Source organism: Chiroxiphia lanceolata, chromosome 19 (assembly GCF_009829145.1).
Source record: "Chiroxiphia lanceolata isolate bChiLan1 chromosome 19, bChiLan1.pri, whole genome shotgun sequence".
NCBI lineage: Eukaryota > Metazoa > Chordata > Aves > Passeriformes > Pipridae > Chiroxiphia > Chiroxiphia lanceolata.
In genome coordinates this window covers 4334353-4349918 of record NC_045655.1, presented here as the reverse complement: position 1 = coordinate 4349918, position 15566 = coordinate 4334353, and the positions used below count along the sequence as shown (strand labels likewise).

General features: G+C 52.7%; 1 protein-coding gene across 6 annotated transcripts in view; it reads right to left on the bottom strand.

Moving 5' to 3' along the window:
- Positions 1 to 15566, bottom strand: part of SEPTIN9 (septin 9) — a 138773-nt gene that overhangs the window by 41911 nt on the left and 81296 nt on the right. For all 6 annotated transcript variants that reach the window (XM_032706725.1, XM_032706730.1, XM_032706728.1 and 3 more), the window contains one exon: positions 14704 to 15363. In XM_032706725.1, coding sequence (XP_032562616.1) covers positions 14704 to 15363 — 660 coding nt within the window. The remainder of the gene's footprint in view (positions 1 to 14703; positions 15364 to 15566) is intronic.

Here is a 15566-nt window from a genome sequence, read left to right as displayed (position 1 = left end):
CAATCAGGCTGTAATGGTCCCTAAGAGATTGCAGGACAGAATCAATATCTGAGAGACACTTAGGGGCAGGCCTGCAGCACAATCACACCAAGTGGGGAATGAAGCACTCAGCACGTGCACGCAGGTCCCCATCACCACCCCATTACTACATGGACAGAAGACCAGCACTCAGACTGAGAGCTGGGTGTCCACACACCTGTGATGGAGGCCAGGGAGGCAGACGGCTGCATTTGCTGGGGAGAGACCTAAATTAGTAGCTGCTGCTGCTGCTGAATAAACTCTCAAAGCCACTCATGGGGAGCCACCACACGCTGGGGAGAGTCACCTTTAATAAAGCAGAGCTTGGCTTTAGGTGTGAGTGAAAGGAACATTTTTTCAGTCCTGCCGTGCACGCTTGGCTCGTGTTTTGATTTTGGGGTTCATTTGTACCTGTTTGGCCCTGTTAAACCCAATTCCCAGCTCTACAGCACCCACAGACCTAACACTGTAACAGCAGGTCATACTCTCCAGTCCAGTGGCAGGAGATGCTTCCGTGGGATATATTCAGAGCAACTCTCCTGAAACCAAATCCGCAGGACACAAAGGGTCCTTCCAGCCCTGTCTCCCTTTCCTAGAGCCACAACTCAACATGGCCAGCACAGAGTGGAGGCCAAGCTGATCCCCATCACCCCACGGAACCAGAACAGCCCCGTTGCCTCCCACACACCAACTCAGAGAAACCAGAACAGCCCCATCACCCCACAAGTGCCGCTCAGAGCCTCCTTCCCGGGCTGTGATCTGCAGATAAAGGCAGAGGCTTTGCTCTGTGACACTCTGTGCCTCTTAAAGGTCACGGGGCCCCATTGAGGTTTGAGGTTTTCAGTTCTACAGGATACAGTTCTCATGTCTGACACCCTCTTGAAGCTGAGAGCAGAGAGTGCTGCTGACTTCAGCATGTTCTTGGGGTCCCAGGTCCCTCCACAACCCTGGAAGTACTCTTGGGGATCTATCAACCATCAGTCACATTTTTGGTCCCGAAGAAAAAGCATTACTGAAGGCCCCAAGGCCCCAGATCCAGAGTTTGGGACCATTCAAGCAAAGGCTGTGGTGCAAATTTATTTTTTAGATGAAGAGCAATGAGGAAACCAGCTGTGCCCTTCTGAGGCAAAGGTTGGGTGCTGGATTCATCATTTGGGGGATGGAGGCAGGTCCAGTGCAGACCCCCTCTATCTGATGGATATGAATATCCCTGCCCTTCCCATCCCAATCCATCCCCTTCCTGAGCAGTGAACACCACATCAGGGCAAGGCAGGACCTCAGAGTCTCACAGAGACTTGCTAAAACTCGAACTGTCTGTTCATTTCAGATTTAAGACGAGCTTTAAGGAAGATTTAAGACAAACTTTGCCCCCCTACAGACCTGTGGTCCAGCAAGGTAAGCACTGCCCTCTGCCCTGCAATGAGCCCTTTCCAAACCTCTTCCCAAACCTTTCTGTGCCCTTCCCACTGCTGCAGCCCCAGGGCTCCCCATCCCTCTGCAGGAGCCGTGGGAAAGGTGGGAAAGGAGGGCACTTCCCATGTGGGGATGCACTGGCCCACAGTCACCCGGAGGGAAGGGCTGGGAGTGGGAGGCCGAGGATCAGCCAGCAAGAAGAATAAAAATAAATCAACCATGCAGTGATTACACAGCAGCATCGCTCCTCCCTGCAGACCCACATTTCCACCACAGCTGCTCAGCACAAGCTGAGGATGCTAAACCATCTGATGGGCTCCAGGACACTTCTGGGGAAGGATGTTTCCTTTTCCAATGAGTTTCCCCCATTCTCCCAGCCCACCTGAAGCTCTGTGGACCCGAGGATGCTGTGTGGGTATCTGCTTCACCAGCTGATGGGGTGAACAGGGTAAAAGCAGCCTCCAACCCAGCACCATTTGGGACAGCAAAGCCTTTTTACATACACCCCCTGTCCCACATTCTGTGTGACCACCCCCCAGACCCTGTACAGTGTGGCAGCCATGTAGGTAAACGGGGAGGATTCCAAGTCAAATAACTGTAATTCTGACCCCAAACAGCCCAGTATCTGCCCCTCCAGTCCTGTAGCCCCCCATGCAGCCTGGTGCAGCCCACCCCTCCTCTCCTGCCTCCCAATACCCTGCAATGGCAGCCCCAGGGCTGGCTCACACTCCCTCAGCTTTGCCAGCCCCAGCCCGCTGTCTGAGAGCTGTGGGCACTGCTGATGGATTAGGGGGTTGCAGACACAGCTTTCAGCCAGCTGTAACTCCTTCTGGGATTCAAATCAGCCTCATCTTCCCCTCCCCAAAGTTTGCCAGTCAAAGCCTTCACGGGAAAAGCACCCCATGAAAAAACCTTGGAAAACAAACAGCTCAGCCAAATCCAGAGCCCCAAGGGCTGCACTTCTCAGGGTTTAGGGGGGTTATGTGCCAAGGGGAAAGGTTGGCACCAGCAATCTGACCTCCCCATGCCCAGACCTGCCTGTTGAGGATGGAACTTACCCCTCTGGACCCACGCTGCTGCAGAGCTGCCTGGGCTCCCACCATCCCACACGAAACAGCGCAGGAAAGGAAGGGGTCAAAGCGGAAAGCCTGGGAGGAGGGTGCTTGGAGCACAGCATAATGCTCCATTCATGGTGCACCCGCCCAAAGAGCACCCACATGCTCTGCTCCTGCTCCTGGAGCTGGAACACGCCTCCCAAAGGGACTCAGGTCCCAGCATTGGTGTCATTTTCCTTCCATTAGGAGCAATTTTATGATTCTTAGTGACTGTTGGAGGAAGTCAGGAGTGAGCTCAGAACAGCCCAAGCTTTGAACTGTACCCTGCTTGTTCTGCCCACAGCCCTGCAGCCCCCACCTCATTCCTCCACTGCAGGTGCAGACCCCCAGCCACATGGCTCAGGTATTTTTTACTCAACTGATAACATTCTGAACAAAATTACCTAAATCCCCAAGCTCCAGCCAACAAACTGGGGTTTGGAGAAGTTTCCCATAACAGGGCAGTAACCCCCAGGCAGTTGAATAGTATCTGCAGATGTGACTCCCACCCGAGAGCTCCAGCGAGGACCACCCTGCCCGCAGGTCCACTGCCCTCCCCCCTCATGCCTGCCCTTCCCCATGCTCCCCCCCACACATGCTCCCATTTCTCTTCCACCCTTGTCCATCCATGCTGGATGCACAGCCAGCTGCTATTCCCTGCCTGGCCAGGTAGATGGTGCTCAGCCAGCACCAAGTGGGAATTCATCAGAGCTGGAAGAATTAAGTTGCCTCTGATTAAGTCAGTAACTCAATGTGTTTTTTGCTGACAGATGCAGAAAGTCCCATTCCAGCCCCAAACAAACGGGACCAACTCAGATCCATCCATCCTAGACATTCACCTTTCACTTCAGGCTGAAAGGTGGTGGATAAACTGATACAGACACTTTGTCATAACCAGTGCTTTCCCAGATCCCATTTTCTGCTGGAAACTCACTCTGCTGACACTATAGCCCCGCACCTTTGACCAGTTCTCCCCACACATTTCCCACAAAACTAAAACACAGCCAAGCCCTGAGGAGCAGGAAACAATTTGCCCATTTTTTCCCCCTCTACAAAGTCAGGGGGATGAGGGACTGGGGGGGCCCCTCATCCTGCTGGAAGCTGCTGGGCACAGGCAGCAGTGGGGGGTGGTCTGGGCTTTCCATCCCATCACCCCCGGGTCACCCTCCTCTGCCGGGCCGGATGTAGGATGTCTAATATTTCTCCAGTTCTGTTTTAACACTCACACCATCTTGGGAGCAGGAAGCTTAAGCCATTTCCTGCAAGGCATTGCTCTGCCCTTCAAATATTTTCAGCCTCGGTGCAAGCTGTTTTAAAACCAGGCCTGGCAGCTGGAAGTGCAAATTCAGAGGAGGGGCTTGTCCAGGGAAAATTCAGTTTGTGAAACCCATCCAGGCCCCGCTGCCGCAGAGCAGCAAAACAAATATTGCTGCAGACAATGAAAGGGAGCAATTAATTTTGCATGTCTAAAAAATGAGAAGGAGAAGCAGAAACTCAAAACAATGTTCTCTGTGTCCCTCCCTAGGGACACAACACTGTTACCCAGCAGAAAGCCACAACCATGTCCCCCTTGTCTCTGCAGCCATGATTTGAAGCTTTCCCAGCTTTGCTCTTTCATTGCAGCCCAAGTCACGTCTTTGGTTTGCTTGCTCTTCAAATGACTGTCCTATATACAATCTGCCCCACACATGGGCTGAAATAACCCCAAAGAGACCCTTTCCACTCGTCCAAGTGGCGGAGAAGCCAAATGCTCTTTCCCTGAAGCTCCACAGGGCAATTTTGGGCAGTGCCAGGGCAGAGCTGGAAACCTCACAGACCCTGGTCAGAGGAGCTCAGCCCCATCCTCACGTCACCCTCAGCCAAGGGGGGAGACAGATGGATGGCAGCCCATCCCCTGCTGCTCCAGCCCACGCTGGTTATCTCCTCTCAGCTCTGCCCCAGGTGACACACACACTTGTGACCTTATTACAGGGAAACAAAGCCTTGCCCCAAGGCCCACGCAAAGGGCTCTGCTTCCCCCAGCTCCCACCCACAGAGCTGCTCCTTCCCAAGACTTTTCTGCCCAGGAACCGAAGACACAAAGCCGAGAGGAAACCCCAGAGCTCCTCCAGGGCCCTGCAGGAACCCTTCACCTCCCAACCTCTGGGCGTGCACTCCTGGGCTGTAAATAAACTTTTATTTACTACACAAAGTAGGGCAAAGAGGACCATGTCCCTGAGGGATGGTGGGAGGAACATCAGTGTTACGGTAGGATCTCAGATTTTATCTGACTCCACAAAGCAATTCCTGGAGACCTCAGCAGCAGCCACGCAGGGCATGACAACATCTCTCCAGTGGCCACATCCCACCCAAATCCTGATTGTCCCATCATTTCCAGGTCTAACAGGGATCTCTCTCAGGGGCAGGGCTTTGCCCAGCCACCCTATGCCCAGGACTGCCAGGTTTGGAGAGAACTGGGCTGGAGCAAATTCGTCTCCTGCATCCCACACAGCAACATGCAACCAAGGTCCAGCCTCTGCAGATGCACCAGGATGGATTTACTGCTGCCCACCAGAACCACTCACACCACTGCATTATCAAGGTCTCTGCCACATCTCTGAGCACTGAACTACTTAAAGCCAGGGCATCATCCTCAGCAGTCAACTGCATCCTCTTGTCTTCCCCAAGGCCACCAAAATGGATGGACAGGGGATCTCAGGGGTGGTGTGACCCCAAGGGGGGCCTCAGCAGCCTGTGAACTCGGCCTCCCACTTCCACCCCATTTATCTGCCTGCTGGGATGCAGGAGGAAGCAAGTTCAGCCAGAGTTTGTCTAAACAATTATGTTTTATCAGAAAAGCTGCTCACATCTACTCCTTTTTCCCAGGACATATCTGGACAACTCCAAGGTAATCTCCATTCTCCATGCTATCTGCACCACATGGAAGCAGGGGAAGAGGACATGAGGCAAAGAGCATCCAAACACCCCACCAGTGCCTGCTCTACCTCCCTCAGTGCCAGCAGCCTCCAATCAGGAGGCAACATCCATCCCATATCTGCTCCCTGGGACACATCCAAAGTTTGCCTTCCAAATCCTTTTTTCCTCTCCAAACTATGGGTTTTTCAAATTTAGGGGAAAGCAGGGTAGAGTGGAGAAAGTTTTGATACAGAAACCATCTGATACCCTCCCTCTTCTCCTGGACAGATGAGGACTTCTCTCTTTGTAGAGCCACTCCAGTGACCTGGGCAGAGCAGCTTCTCCCACCCTGCATGATCCCACTGCACCTCTGTGACCAAGTCCAGCAATATCCTTATCACCAGCTGAACCTGGATGAAGAAAGGACCTGACAGAAGGACCAAAATCCAGATATCTTGCCACGTTCACCAGCTCCTTGTTACAAAAGGAGAAAGTGGAGTGGGTACTGGGATTCCTCCAGGACAGTGAACAAGTGGACAGCAAAGACAGGAACACAACCGGGCTCTCCTGCCAGACGAATTTTTGCCAACTTCTCAGTGTTTTTCTGGCTCTTGGTCCATGGACTCATTTCCACTACAGATGGGGGTTGCCAGTGAATGCCCTCAGTGCATCTTGCATGTGATGGGGCATGAGCTGCACATTCGTAGCTTCAGAGACTGTAACCAGGGACTCATCCTGTACCTCCATGTACCAGAGCTGCAGAGGAGGGTTCAGATCACACCACGTTGGTGCATCAGTAGAAAGCTGATGCTTTCTACTAGCAGCCTCCCAGATCAGAGCAAACAAAAATGAGTAAACATGAAGAGTAAACAGAAATTCCCCTCCAGAATCAAAACACACAGGGGAAGAAAACACAGGCAGGGGCTCCAGTCCAACCGGGTAGGGCAATCCCTGTGATGTCCCTCCAGATCTATCTATCCCACATGCAATACACCCCAGGTGCATTCATGCTGGAGTTGAAAGCAATGCCCTACAATTTAAGACTCATGAGCTTACACAGCTGTAACTGAGAAAGCTCCTTACAAGAGCTTATGTATCATTAACTTTTATCACTGCCCTCTCCTCCTAGGAACCACATCCTTTTGGATTCCCATCTAATCTTCTTTCTCAGATCTCCCCAAACCAAGCTTTTTTTTGAAAGAAGGAAGGAATGTCTGTCCTAGTCCATGTGCAGCAAGAGAGGAGGAAAGGGGAGAAGGCAGAACTGCCATAAAAAGTTAAAAGTACTCTCGATAAGCATCAAAGACAGTCTGACCCACGAACTTAAATAAACGATCGTCCGCAGCAATAAAACAACCTGACCCAAGGGGAGCAGGTTTGCTGGGGGGCTGTCAAGCACTGTTGATAACAAGGGATTAGTGGGTGGCACAGTTCTGTTCTGCTGCAAGATCCCTTTTCACCTCCATCTCTGATTCTGGGAATAATACAGGAGGGTAAAGTTTTTCTCACCCAAACAGAGACATCTCCAGCAAACCAATCCCATAAGCTCTCTTTACGTTCAGCAGAGAAAAATAAACCCTTTGAGGACATAATTTCCACCAGCTTGAGGCAGACATCCAGATGATTAGCTCAAGTGCAGACATCTCAGACAAGACAGGGTGAATGCCATGGATGGATGAAGCCATGTGCATGGGATCCACTGGGAGTATTCTCTGCAAAAGTCTTGCTCATAGATGGATGAAGATTGAATACACAGAAAGACAAAAGGACGTGCTCAGTTTCCACTAAATATTTTTGTACCCCTCAGAAACATAAGCCAGGGACCACACTAAAGCTGCACCACGGAAAGCCTCTGCAGAGCCAGAACTCAGAGAATACCCAGGGGCTGGTAAGATCCCCCAACTCAGATACCATCTCAAGGGTTGAAAAGCTAAACATAAATCCAAGGTTATGCTAATATTTGCTAGGGCACCATCAACCTTTGAACTTCAAGGTGCTGCAAGATGCTTTGTTTCAGCCATTCTTCATTTCGCTATGCAAAAACCAACCCACTGCTTCCACACAGAAGAAACCGCAGTACAAGCCAAGCAACCCAAAATCCCCACGCTGTCACTCCTGGGCTGGCACAGCAACCTTAGATGGCTTTTCTAAAATTATTTGCTTTTCATAAATGCATAAACATCTGCAAAGTTCTGTTGTTTGCAAAACGTTTTGGGCCAGACCCTTCGGTGCAGCTTTGTCCCTCAGTATGTCCGGTGCTATCTTCATGCCAAAACAAACCAGAACCACTCAAGAGGGTAAAATATTGATGTGTGTGATCCTACAGAAACCCAGGGAACTTTTTGTGCAGAGACCCATTCAGAAGAGCAATGAAAAAAGTAACCCAAATTTAACCAACCCAAAGGCTCTCTCCCCACATCCCTCCTTTAAAACCTGTAACAGATGTAAGAAAAATTGGGCCCAAAGAAGTCTGAGCACAGGCTGCAATCCAAGACCAGCTGCTTTTCCCATTTATAGCCACGTTCACTTCAGCTTCATCACGGCATCTTGGACAATGCAAAAGTGTCTCTGTGTCTGTTTGTTTGCTGGAGGAGTCAAGAACTGGAGGAGTCAAGAACACAACTGGCTTGCTGTCAACTCGTCTTTTTTGCTCACGACAACGTTTGATCTTCTCAAAACAAAGTTATCTCTCTCTAATCTCAATTCAGTTCCTCGAGTCCTGTGACACAGTTTATGGAGTTGGCACTGCACCCAGCCTATGGTGTCCCTTCAACTGATGGCCAACAGAAACATCTCAGACAGGGACAGAGGTCTAGAAATAGCTTAAAAGAAAATGATTTCTTAATTACAGAAGGTTCATCACCATTGCCATCGCTTCCCTCCCCAGGCAGACAGCAGAGCAGTCACAAAATGAGCGGCCAGGCCTTACTGAGGGAGATCAAAGCAAACTCTTTGTTTTATCTTGGTCAAGATAACGGATTTTATTTGCCTTATCAGCCTCTAGGATGATTAACTTTAATGTGAGAAATCTTGGAGATGCCAAAGGAGCTGGTGGGTGGGGAGCATGTTCCCCAGCACGACTGCCATGGGCTCCAGACATGCAAATACCACAAGATAAACAGAGAAACTCTTGGGTCTGGTTCCTGCACACCACCCTCAGCCAGGGCTGTATCTCCCGTCGCCTTTCAGCACCACTTAGATGAACACAAACCCCACAGCAGGCGGGAACGCTCACCCCTGTTTCTCAGCCAGCAAAGGCACCTCTGCCCAGGGGCTGCCCTGGTTTGCAGGCACAGAAGGTGCAGAGCCAGAGGGTCCTGAGGCTGCACAGGGCTCACACCCCAAGCACAGACCCCACGAGCCTGCAGCCAGCCAGCACTCCAGATGCAATGCACTTGGTCACCTTCTGCCTGGAACAGGAGGCTTTGACCTCCACAGAGACATGTTCACCCACAGATGCTTCCTGCCAGGTTCAGGAGGAGATGACGTGGATTCCCCAACCTCACCCACAGACCCAACCCACCTAGGGAAGAGGCCTGCCAGGTCACCAAGCCCACGGCCAGGATGACTCTGCAGCTTGGCAAAGAATCACAGACTGGTTTGGAAGGGACCTTATGGACCATCCAGTCTCACCCCCTGCCATGGGCAGCGACACCTTCCACTATCCCAGGTTGCTGCAAACTCCATCCGACCTGGCCTTGAACACTTCTAGGGATGGGGCAGCCACAGATTCTCTGGGCAACCTGTTCCCACACCTCATCACCTGCACAGTGGAGAATTTCTTCTCAATATCCCATCTAACCCTGCCCTCTGGCAGTGGGAATCCATTCCCCCCTCTCCTGTTACTCCAGGCCCTTGTCCACAGTCCCTCTCCAGCTCTCTTGGAACCCTTTTAGGCCCTAGAAGGGGCTCTCAGGTCTCCTCTGAGCCTTCTCTTCTCCAGGCTGAACACCCCCAGCTCTCCCAGCCTGTGCCAGAGCAGAGGGGCTCCAGCCCTTGGAGCATCTTTGTGGCTTCCTCTGGACCTGCTCCAGCAGATCCACGTCCTTCTTATGTTGGGAACCCCAGAGCTGGATGCAGCATCCACAGCTTCACCCTCTCCTGGTCCTAAATCACGTGTGGCAGGGAAGGGAAGTGGGAACTGTAATGTTTCCTATGGGAAACTATTCCTTTACATAATGAAGCTGAACTGGGGAGATCACTGCTTTTCCTTTGGGCCTTCAGGGACTTCCAACAAGGCAAACCAATTCTCCTGGCTGGCTGTACTGGAGCCTGGAGGCGGGCAGGCTCACTGCCCAGGGTGGAGCATCCACGTGGGACCATGACAGTATCCACATAAACTGTGCCCACGCAAAGCAGGGGACACGTGAATGCCAATGTGACCAGAGATGAACATAATGAGTTTGGGAACAACATTCCTGGGAGGCAAGGATGTGCAGCACAAGTACCACCACAACTACATCACCTGGCCTCCTTCCTGGCATCCTCAGTGCCCAGAATACATCCCAAAATGAGGGTGGCTCCCTGCACAGCCAGGGACAGAGCACAAGGTGGGAGGGGGGAGCAGGCAGAGCCAGGCCCCCCCTCTCCCCGTGCAGGCAGGAGACCACGCACGTGGCGTCCTGGATCAGGCAGAGCCTCCTTGATGGGACATGATCATCTCCCCCACACGTGCTCCCGCTCCTTCCTCCCAAGTCACTGGCGCTGCAGGTCTAGATTTTTCCAGATTATCTCATTTTTGGCACCTGAGTTCAAAAACTGGGACTCTGCCTTTCCCACTCAGCCCCTCCATTTGGTATCTCGGGCTGCACGCACTTTCCCATTAAAAATAATAACAAGAACAAAAAAAGACTACCAGTAATCTAGCCCAAATCTGTCAGCTGGTTTTAAGGAAACATTTCCCTACAGCTTTAATCTCTTTGTACAGCTAAAAAGCAGTGCAGCTCTGGGAGTTGGAAATGGTGACTCACTGCATCTCCACTCAGCTCTTCATCCCGGAAAGCTTCTCACTATGTTAATAGTTGTCCAAATCCCTCTAACCCAGCTCCAGCCCAGCAGACCCACACTTGGTGTCACTCTTGGAGGACAGCACAGAAGAAAAGTCACCCCAGGGCTTGTTGGGTGTCCATGGTAGGATGGAGCCTTGAGGCTGGGGGGGCTCTGGGCTGCATCCCCCACCACAGCTTCCTAGCACAGAGCAACGGGCCCCTGGCTTACACTAGGATCTCAGTAGATATCAAAGTTTCCCTCTGGTGGTTTTTTTTTTTAAGTACTTTTTTATTGCTTTAATTTTAGCTCAACTCTAAGGGAGTTCTTTCCATAAGGGTTCAAGCTGGAAAAAAGAGTGAAACAGCTGAATTACTTCACTATCCTGATATCACCCTGCTTGTTCTGCAGCAAAAATAAGAAAGGGGGCCCTGCTGCCTTTTAAGAGGCAACTGGCACCTTGTGTAGCTGTCCCAAAGTGCAGCATTAGGCAGCGACAGGACAAAGATTCCAACCAAGTTGAAAGCTCAGAGGTGGTTCAGACTGTTCTACACATCCCACAGCTATTGCAGAGGAAGGTCACGTCCCTGTTTAAGGTAAATGTTCCTGTTATTCATTGTATCTGCCTTGATGTACCTAAATAAGCTCCAGAGCATCCAGAAAGGACCACTGGGCAGGAGCAGGCAGCAGTGCTGTGGGGCAGAGCCTGCCTTGCTGGCTGCATGCTGTTCTCAAGGCCTGGGCACCCACAGCAGCTTGTGTGGAGATAAATAGGATCACCAGATCAAACCAGCTTTCACTTCTCATCTAGGATTTCTTCCAATCCATCACCCGGGATCCCAGAACCGAGCCTTCACCTCAAATACAAACAGGTTCGGATGTGGGAGGAGCCGAGACAGACTGTTAAACCAAAATGGAAAACATTAACCTTTCTGGGACACACAATGCCTTCCCCCCTCTCCAAGCCTGACCAGCACCATGTTGCAAGGCATGAGGAACAACAGAAGACCAGCATGTTCAGCCACACAACGTCAGCATCAGTGACAGGAGGCACCAGTGGAAGGGGATGCTGAGGCAGGAGGACATGGGAGGATTAGCTAAGATAGACTCAACGTGGCTCTTCCTGAGGGTTTGCCTGTCCCTCAGCCAGCTCACGAGGACCCCTCAAGATCTCTCCTTTATGAAGGGCTGGCAGATGTCTCTGGATGAAGCACTGCTGCTCCCACAATGATTCCCTGATCCTCTCCTTACAGGGAGACACCAGCTCCTGCCACGCTGGCACAGGCACCACACACCCTGCTCAGACCTGCCCTGTCAGCACAGGAGAGGAACATCCTTGTCTGCCAGCTCCATCCTGGGCCAGTGCCCCGGGACTGGGAGTGAACTGCTGCCCACGGCAGGAGCTCGGCAGAGGTCACCACCACCCACGGGCAGTCATATTTGGATATGAAGATTTGGTAAGTCCTGCATAGCAAAGGCAGCCTCCCACAGTGCCTGAGGCTGCGGGTTCAGAAACAGCCCTTCCCTTCACCTTGCTATGTCTGGTTTTAGTTGCTTGTGCCTCTTTCTGCCCTCTGCATGTTCTGCCCTTGCCCACACCCACTGCACAGCCCAGCTCAGATTTCTCTGGACAACTCCAGCTATAGCAATCCACATCTCCTGGTCATCCCATCACCTTTCCTTGTCCCAGCTGGGAGCACCAGCCACTTCAGAGACACAAACTCCAGCTTTGCCCAGGATGCCAGTGCAGTGGGACATCACACTGTGATGGGTACCATGTCCCACCTCCCTGTCACCAATGGCCCAACTCAATGTTACACCAGCAGAAGCGAAGCCAGTACTCTCCTGGGAGTGCAGGAGAGCACAGTGACTCAGAGAGGAAGAACAGGGACAGGGAAAAATATTTTTTGCCCCATCTAGACATCTCCTGCCCTCCTCCCACCTTGGGAACCATGGCTCCAGAGCAGGCTCAGCCCACACCAGCAGCCACACCGCCTTAATGAAGTTCAGGGCTATAATTACTCCTTTCCTTTGCGGTTTGTTCTGAACTGCCAAGCTCTCTGTGACTGCTCTTCTCCTCCAACCAGCCTCTTCCTGCACAACATGCTCTCCTGCATACCTTCAGCAGTGGGACAAGGGGTTGAGGGCAAGGCAGCTGAGCCTGACAGCTGGGGAAGGCAAGTCCCAGCACAGCACTGAGGGCAGCTGGAGGCAGCTGCCTGCACCCCCTGCTCAGCTGTTTGCATTGGACAGCAACTGAGCAACAGGACTGAGGGTCGTCCACTGCCAGGGGAGCACCTCTTGGGTGACCCAAACACCGGGAGAAGGACTTGCCATGTGTTGTCTCTGCTGCAGACATCAGAGAGCCAGCATTTTCACTCTGGGGGTTGTGATGGGGCCAGAGCTGCAGTGGAGCTGGTGAGCGTTGGCAACATGCCTGCACCCATCCATGGGACATCCTGAGGGTCCCTGTGCAGCCTCCCCAAATCCCCCTGTGTGCTTACACCAGCAACAAGGAGAGATGCCATCCACCCACCCAGCATCACCTCAGGGTGGGTTTTGTGGACCACAAGGGAAGGAGCACCCCAAAATGGGGTCCTGTGTGAGAGCAAACTCAGGCAACCTCAAGTGATGGCAATGGAGGAGGTGGAGATAAGGAAGGGGACAATTGCTCTGGCAGTGACTCTGGTCTGTGGACTCATGCTGACACAGAGGGAAAAGGAGACAGAGCCCTCACAACCCACAACTTTGTCTCCTGGCTCTTCATGGCAGTGGAGTTGGAACTAGATCTTTAAGGTCCCTGCCAAGCCAAACCATTCTGTGATTCTGTGACTTTTGGAGACATTTGGACTGAAAGCCCCTTTTGTACCAGGACCAAGGCTGGCTCATGCTGCAAGGCAGACTCCAGACAGCTGGGCTCATGGGTAACACTCATCCCAGCAGCTGTTCTCCCTCTCCCCCTGCCCAGGGCAGCTGGAGGATTCAGCAGCTTTAGATGGTCTTCTGCTCTTAAAGTGCCCAGCCATCCTCAGTTCAAAGCCTGGGAAGCTCAGAGCAGCCCAGGACCCATTAGGACAAGGCTGAGCACCCACCCATGGGGGAAGATGAGCCTCCTGGGCACCACACACATGGCAGTTGGGGACAAAAAGGGGAGGCTCAGCCAAACCCTATCCTTGGACTGGGGCTCAGAGCCCAGCCATGCCCAGCTGGAGATGGACTAACCTGCAACCTGCTGCAGGTGTTGATGCACTCTTTAAAACCCAGCTCAGAAAAGCCACGCCTAAGCCACACACAGTGAGAGAAACCCACTTGAGTCCCGTGGGTTTGATATCAGCTCCACTGCTGACTCCTGATTTGATTTCAGACCCTGCCCACACCAAAACTTGCCCTCTCCACAGACCCTGTACTGCCCTCTGACTGCAGGGCTGCACCCAGGGAGAGGGGATGGAGCAGGACAGAGGACCAACCCATGGTGGGGTGAGACAAGGGCACGCGGCCCAGCTCTGGGGCCAGGCACAGACCTCCCAGGTCCGGGGAGGGACCACATCATCCACAGCCCCTGGGGAAATGCATGGGGTGGGGAGGGGAGGTGGTGCCTTGCATCCCTCCCAGGACAGAGCTTGTGGGTGATGGGGAACGGAAAAATAATTAACAGGTCAGAGGAGGAAAAAAAAAAATCTCCTAAACATTCGGGAGAATAAATGACGGCTGGCGGGGGAGGGAAGATGGCTTTAATACGGGATTAATTGAAAACAAGATAGAGCTAATATAAGCCAGGGCTCCAGTTTAATAGTGGCTCTGGTCCATGATGTTATTAGACTTCGGCTCCAAGGTCAATAAAACCCTGACTCCTGCTAATGAAGAGGCGGTTTCTGCCCCACAACCATAAGCAACAACACTAAACAACGAGCCATCTCAACAACGCTTCCACAGCCCCCGCCCCTCCTGCACCCCAGAGCCTTTCCAGGATGCTGGGTGGGTGGGTGGGTCTGCACACAGGGCCTGAGCTGGTAGAACTGTCTTTTTCTGCAAGCACCCGGGCTTTTAGCCTTTTCTCTTTTCTTTCCTTATAGGCTTGATGGCATTACTTATTCAAACTGACAGCTCTTTCAGCCAGGATAAACCCCAGGACAACAGCTATGCATGTAGACACATCTGAGCACAGACCCAAGAGCCTCGAAAGGCGTCACCAGCAGAGCTGACAGAGCAGCACACAGTGCTTGGCAGCTCTGCATGGGGACCTGTGGCAGGTACCAGCCAGGGTCTCACCCCAGCAGCTGCCCAGAGCTCTACTCACCTTCTTCTCTCTTTGGTGGGCTCTCCATCGGCACCGGCTGCAGCTTTGGCTCTGCCTGGGGAGGCTGGGCGGGCAGGGGAGGCTCTGAGCTCTCCACCTGCCGTGCTGGTGGGGCTGAGACCTCAGCAGCCTTTGCCACCTGGATTTCCACGCGCTTGGTGGCCGTGTCAGGCGCGGGAGCGCTGGCTGTCTCAGCTCTTCGCTGCGGCATCTCCGGGATCTTTGATGCCGGTGCCTCCACCCTCCGGAGACCCGGCTCCTGGGGCTTGCCGAGGGTGATCTCAGTCCTCCTTGGGGTGGGCTCGGGGGGTTTGTGACCCAGCACATCTGCTCGTTTGAGGCCAAACCTTGACAACCCTGAGGTGGAGTTCTCCACCTGTTTGGATGAGATGTCAATGGAGATTTCTGTTCTTCTGGACACTGGCTCGGGCAGTTTGGGTCCAGAGAGCTCCACTCTCCTCAGAGGGGGCTTGGGTGATCTTTGGACTGTGGGCTCTGCATGTCGGGCGGACGGCTCCGAATTCCTGGCGCCGAGTTCCTGAAACTTCTGCGTGGAGCTGGACACGGTGGACCTGAGGAGGGTGTTCGGGGCCCGTCTTTGTGGGGTGGAGGAATTCGAAGACTGATCTACCTCCTCGACCTCAAAAGATCTTTTCAGAGCTGAAAAACACGAAAAGGAGTTCAGAATTTAGTTACCATCCACCTGAGCACCTCCAGAGACACTTACAGACACTGTGCAAGTCTCATAACTCCACTTCTGCTCCTTCATCCGAGGGTTCACAACCCATTTAAGCAGGTGGGTACTGAGGGCCACGCTCTGCCTCTTCAGACAAGTTACAAACACAGTAACAACACTGGAACCA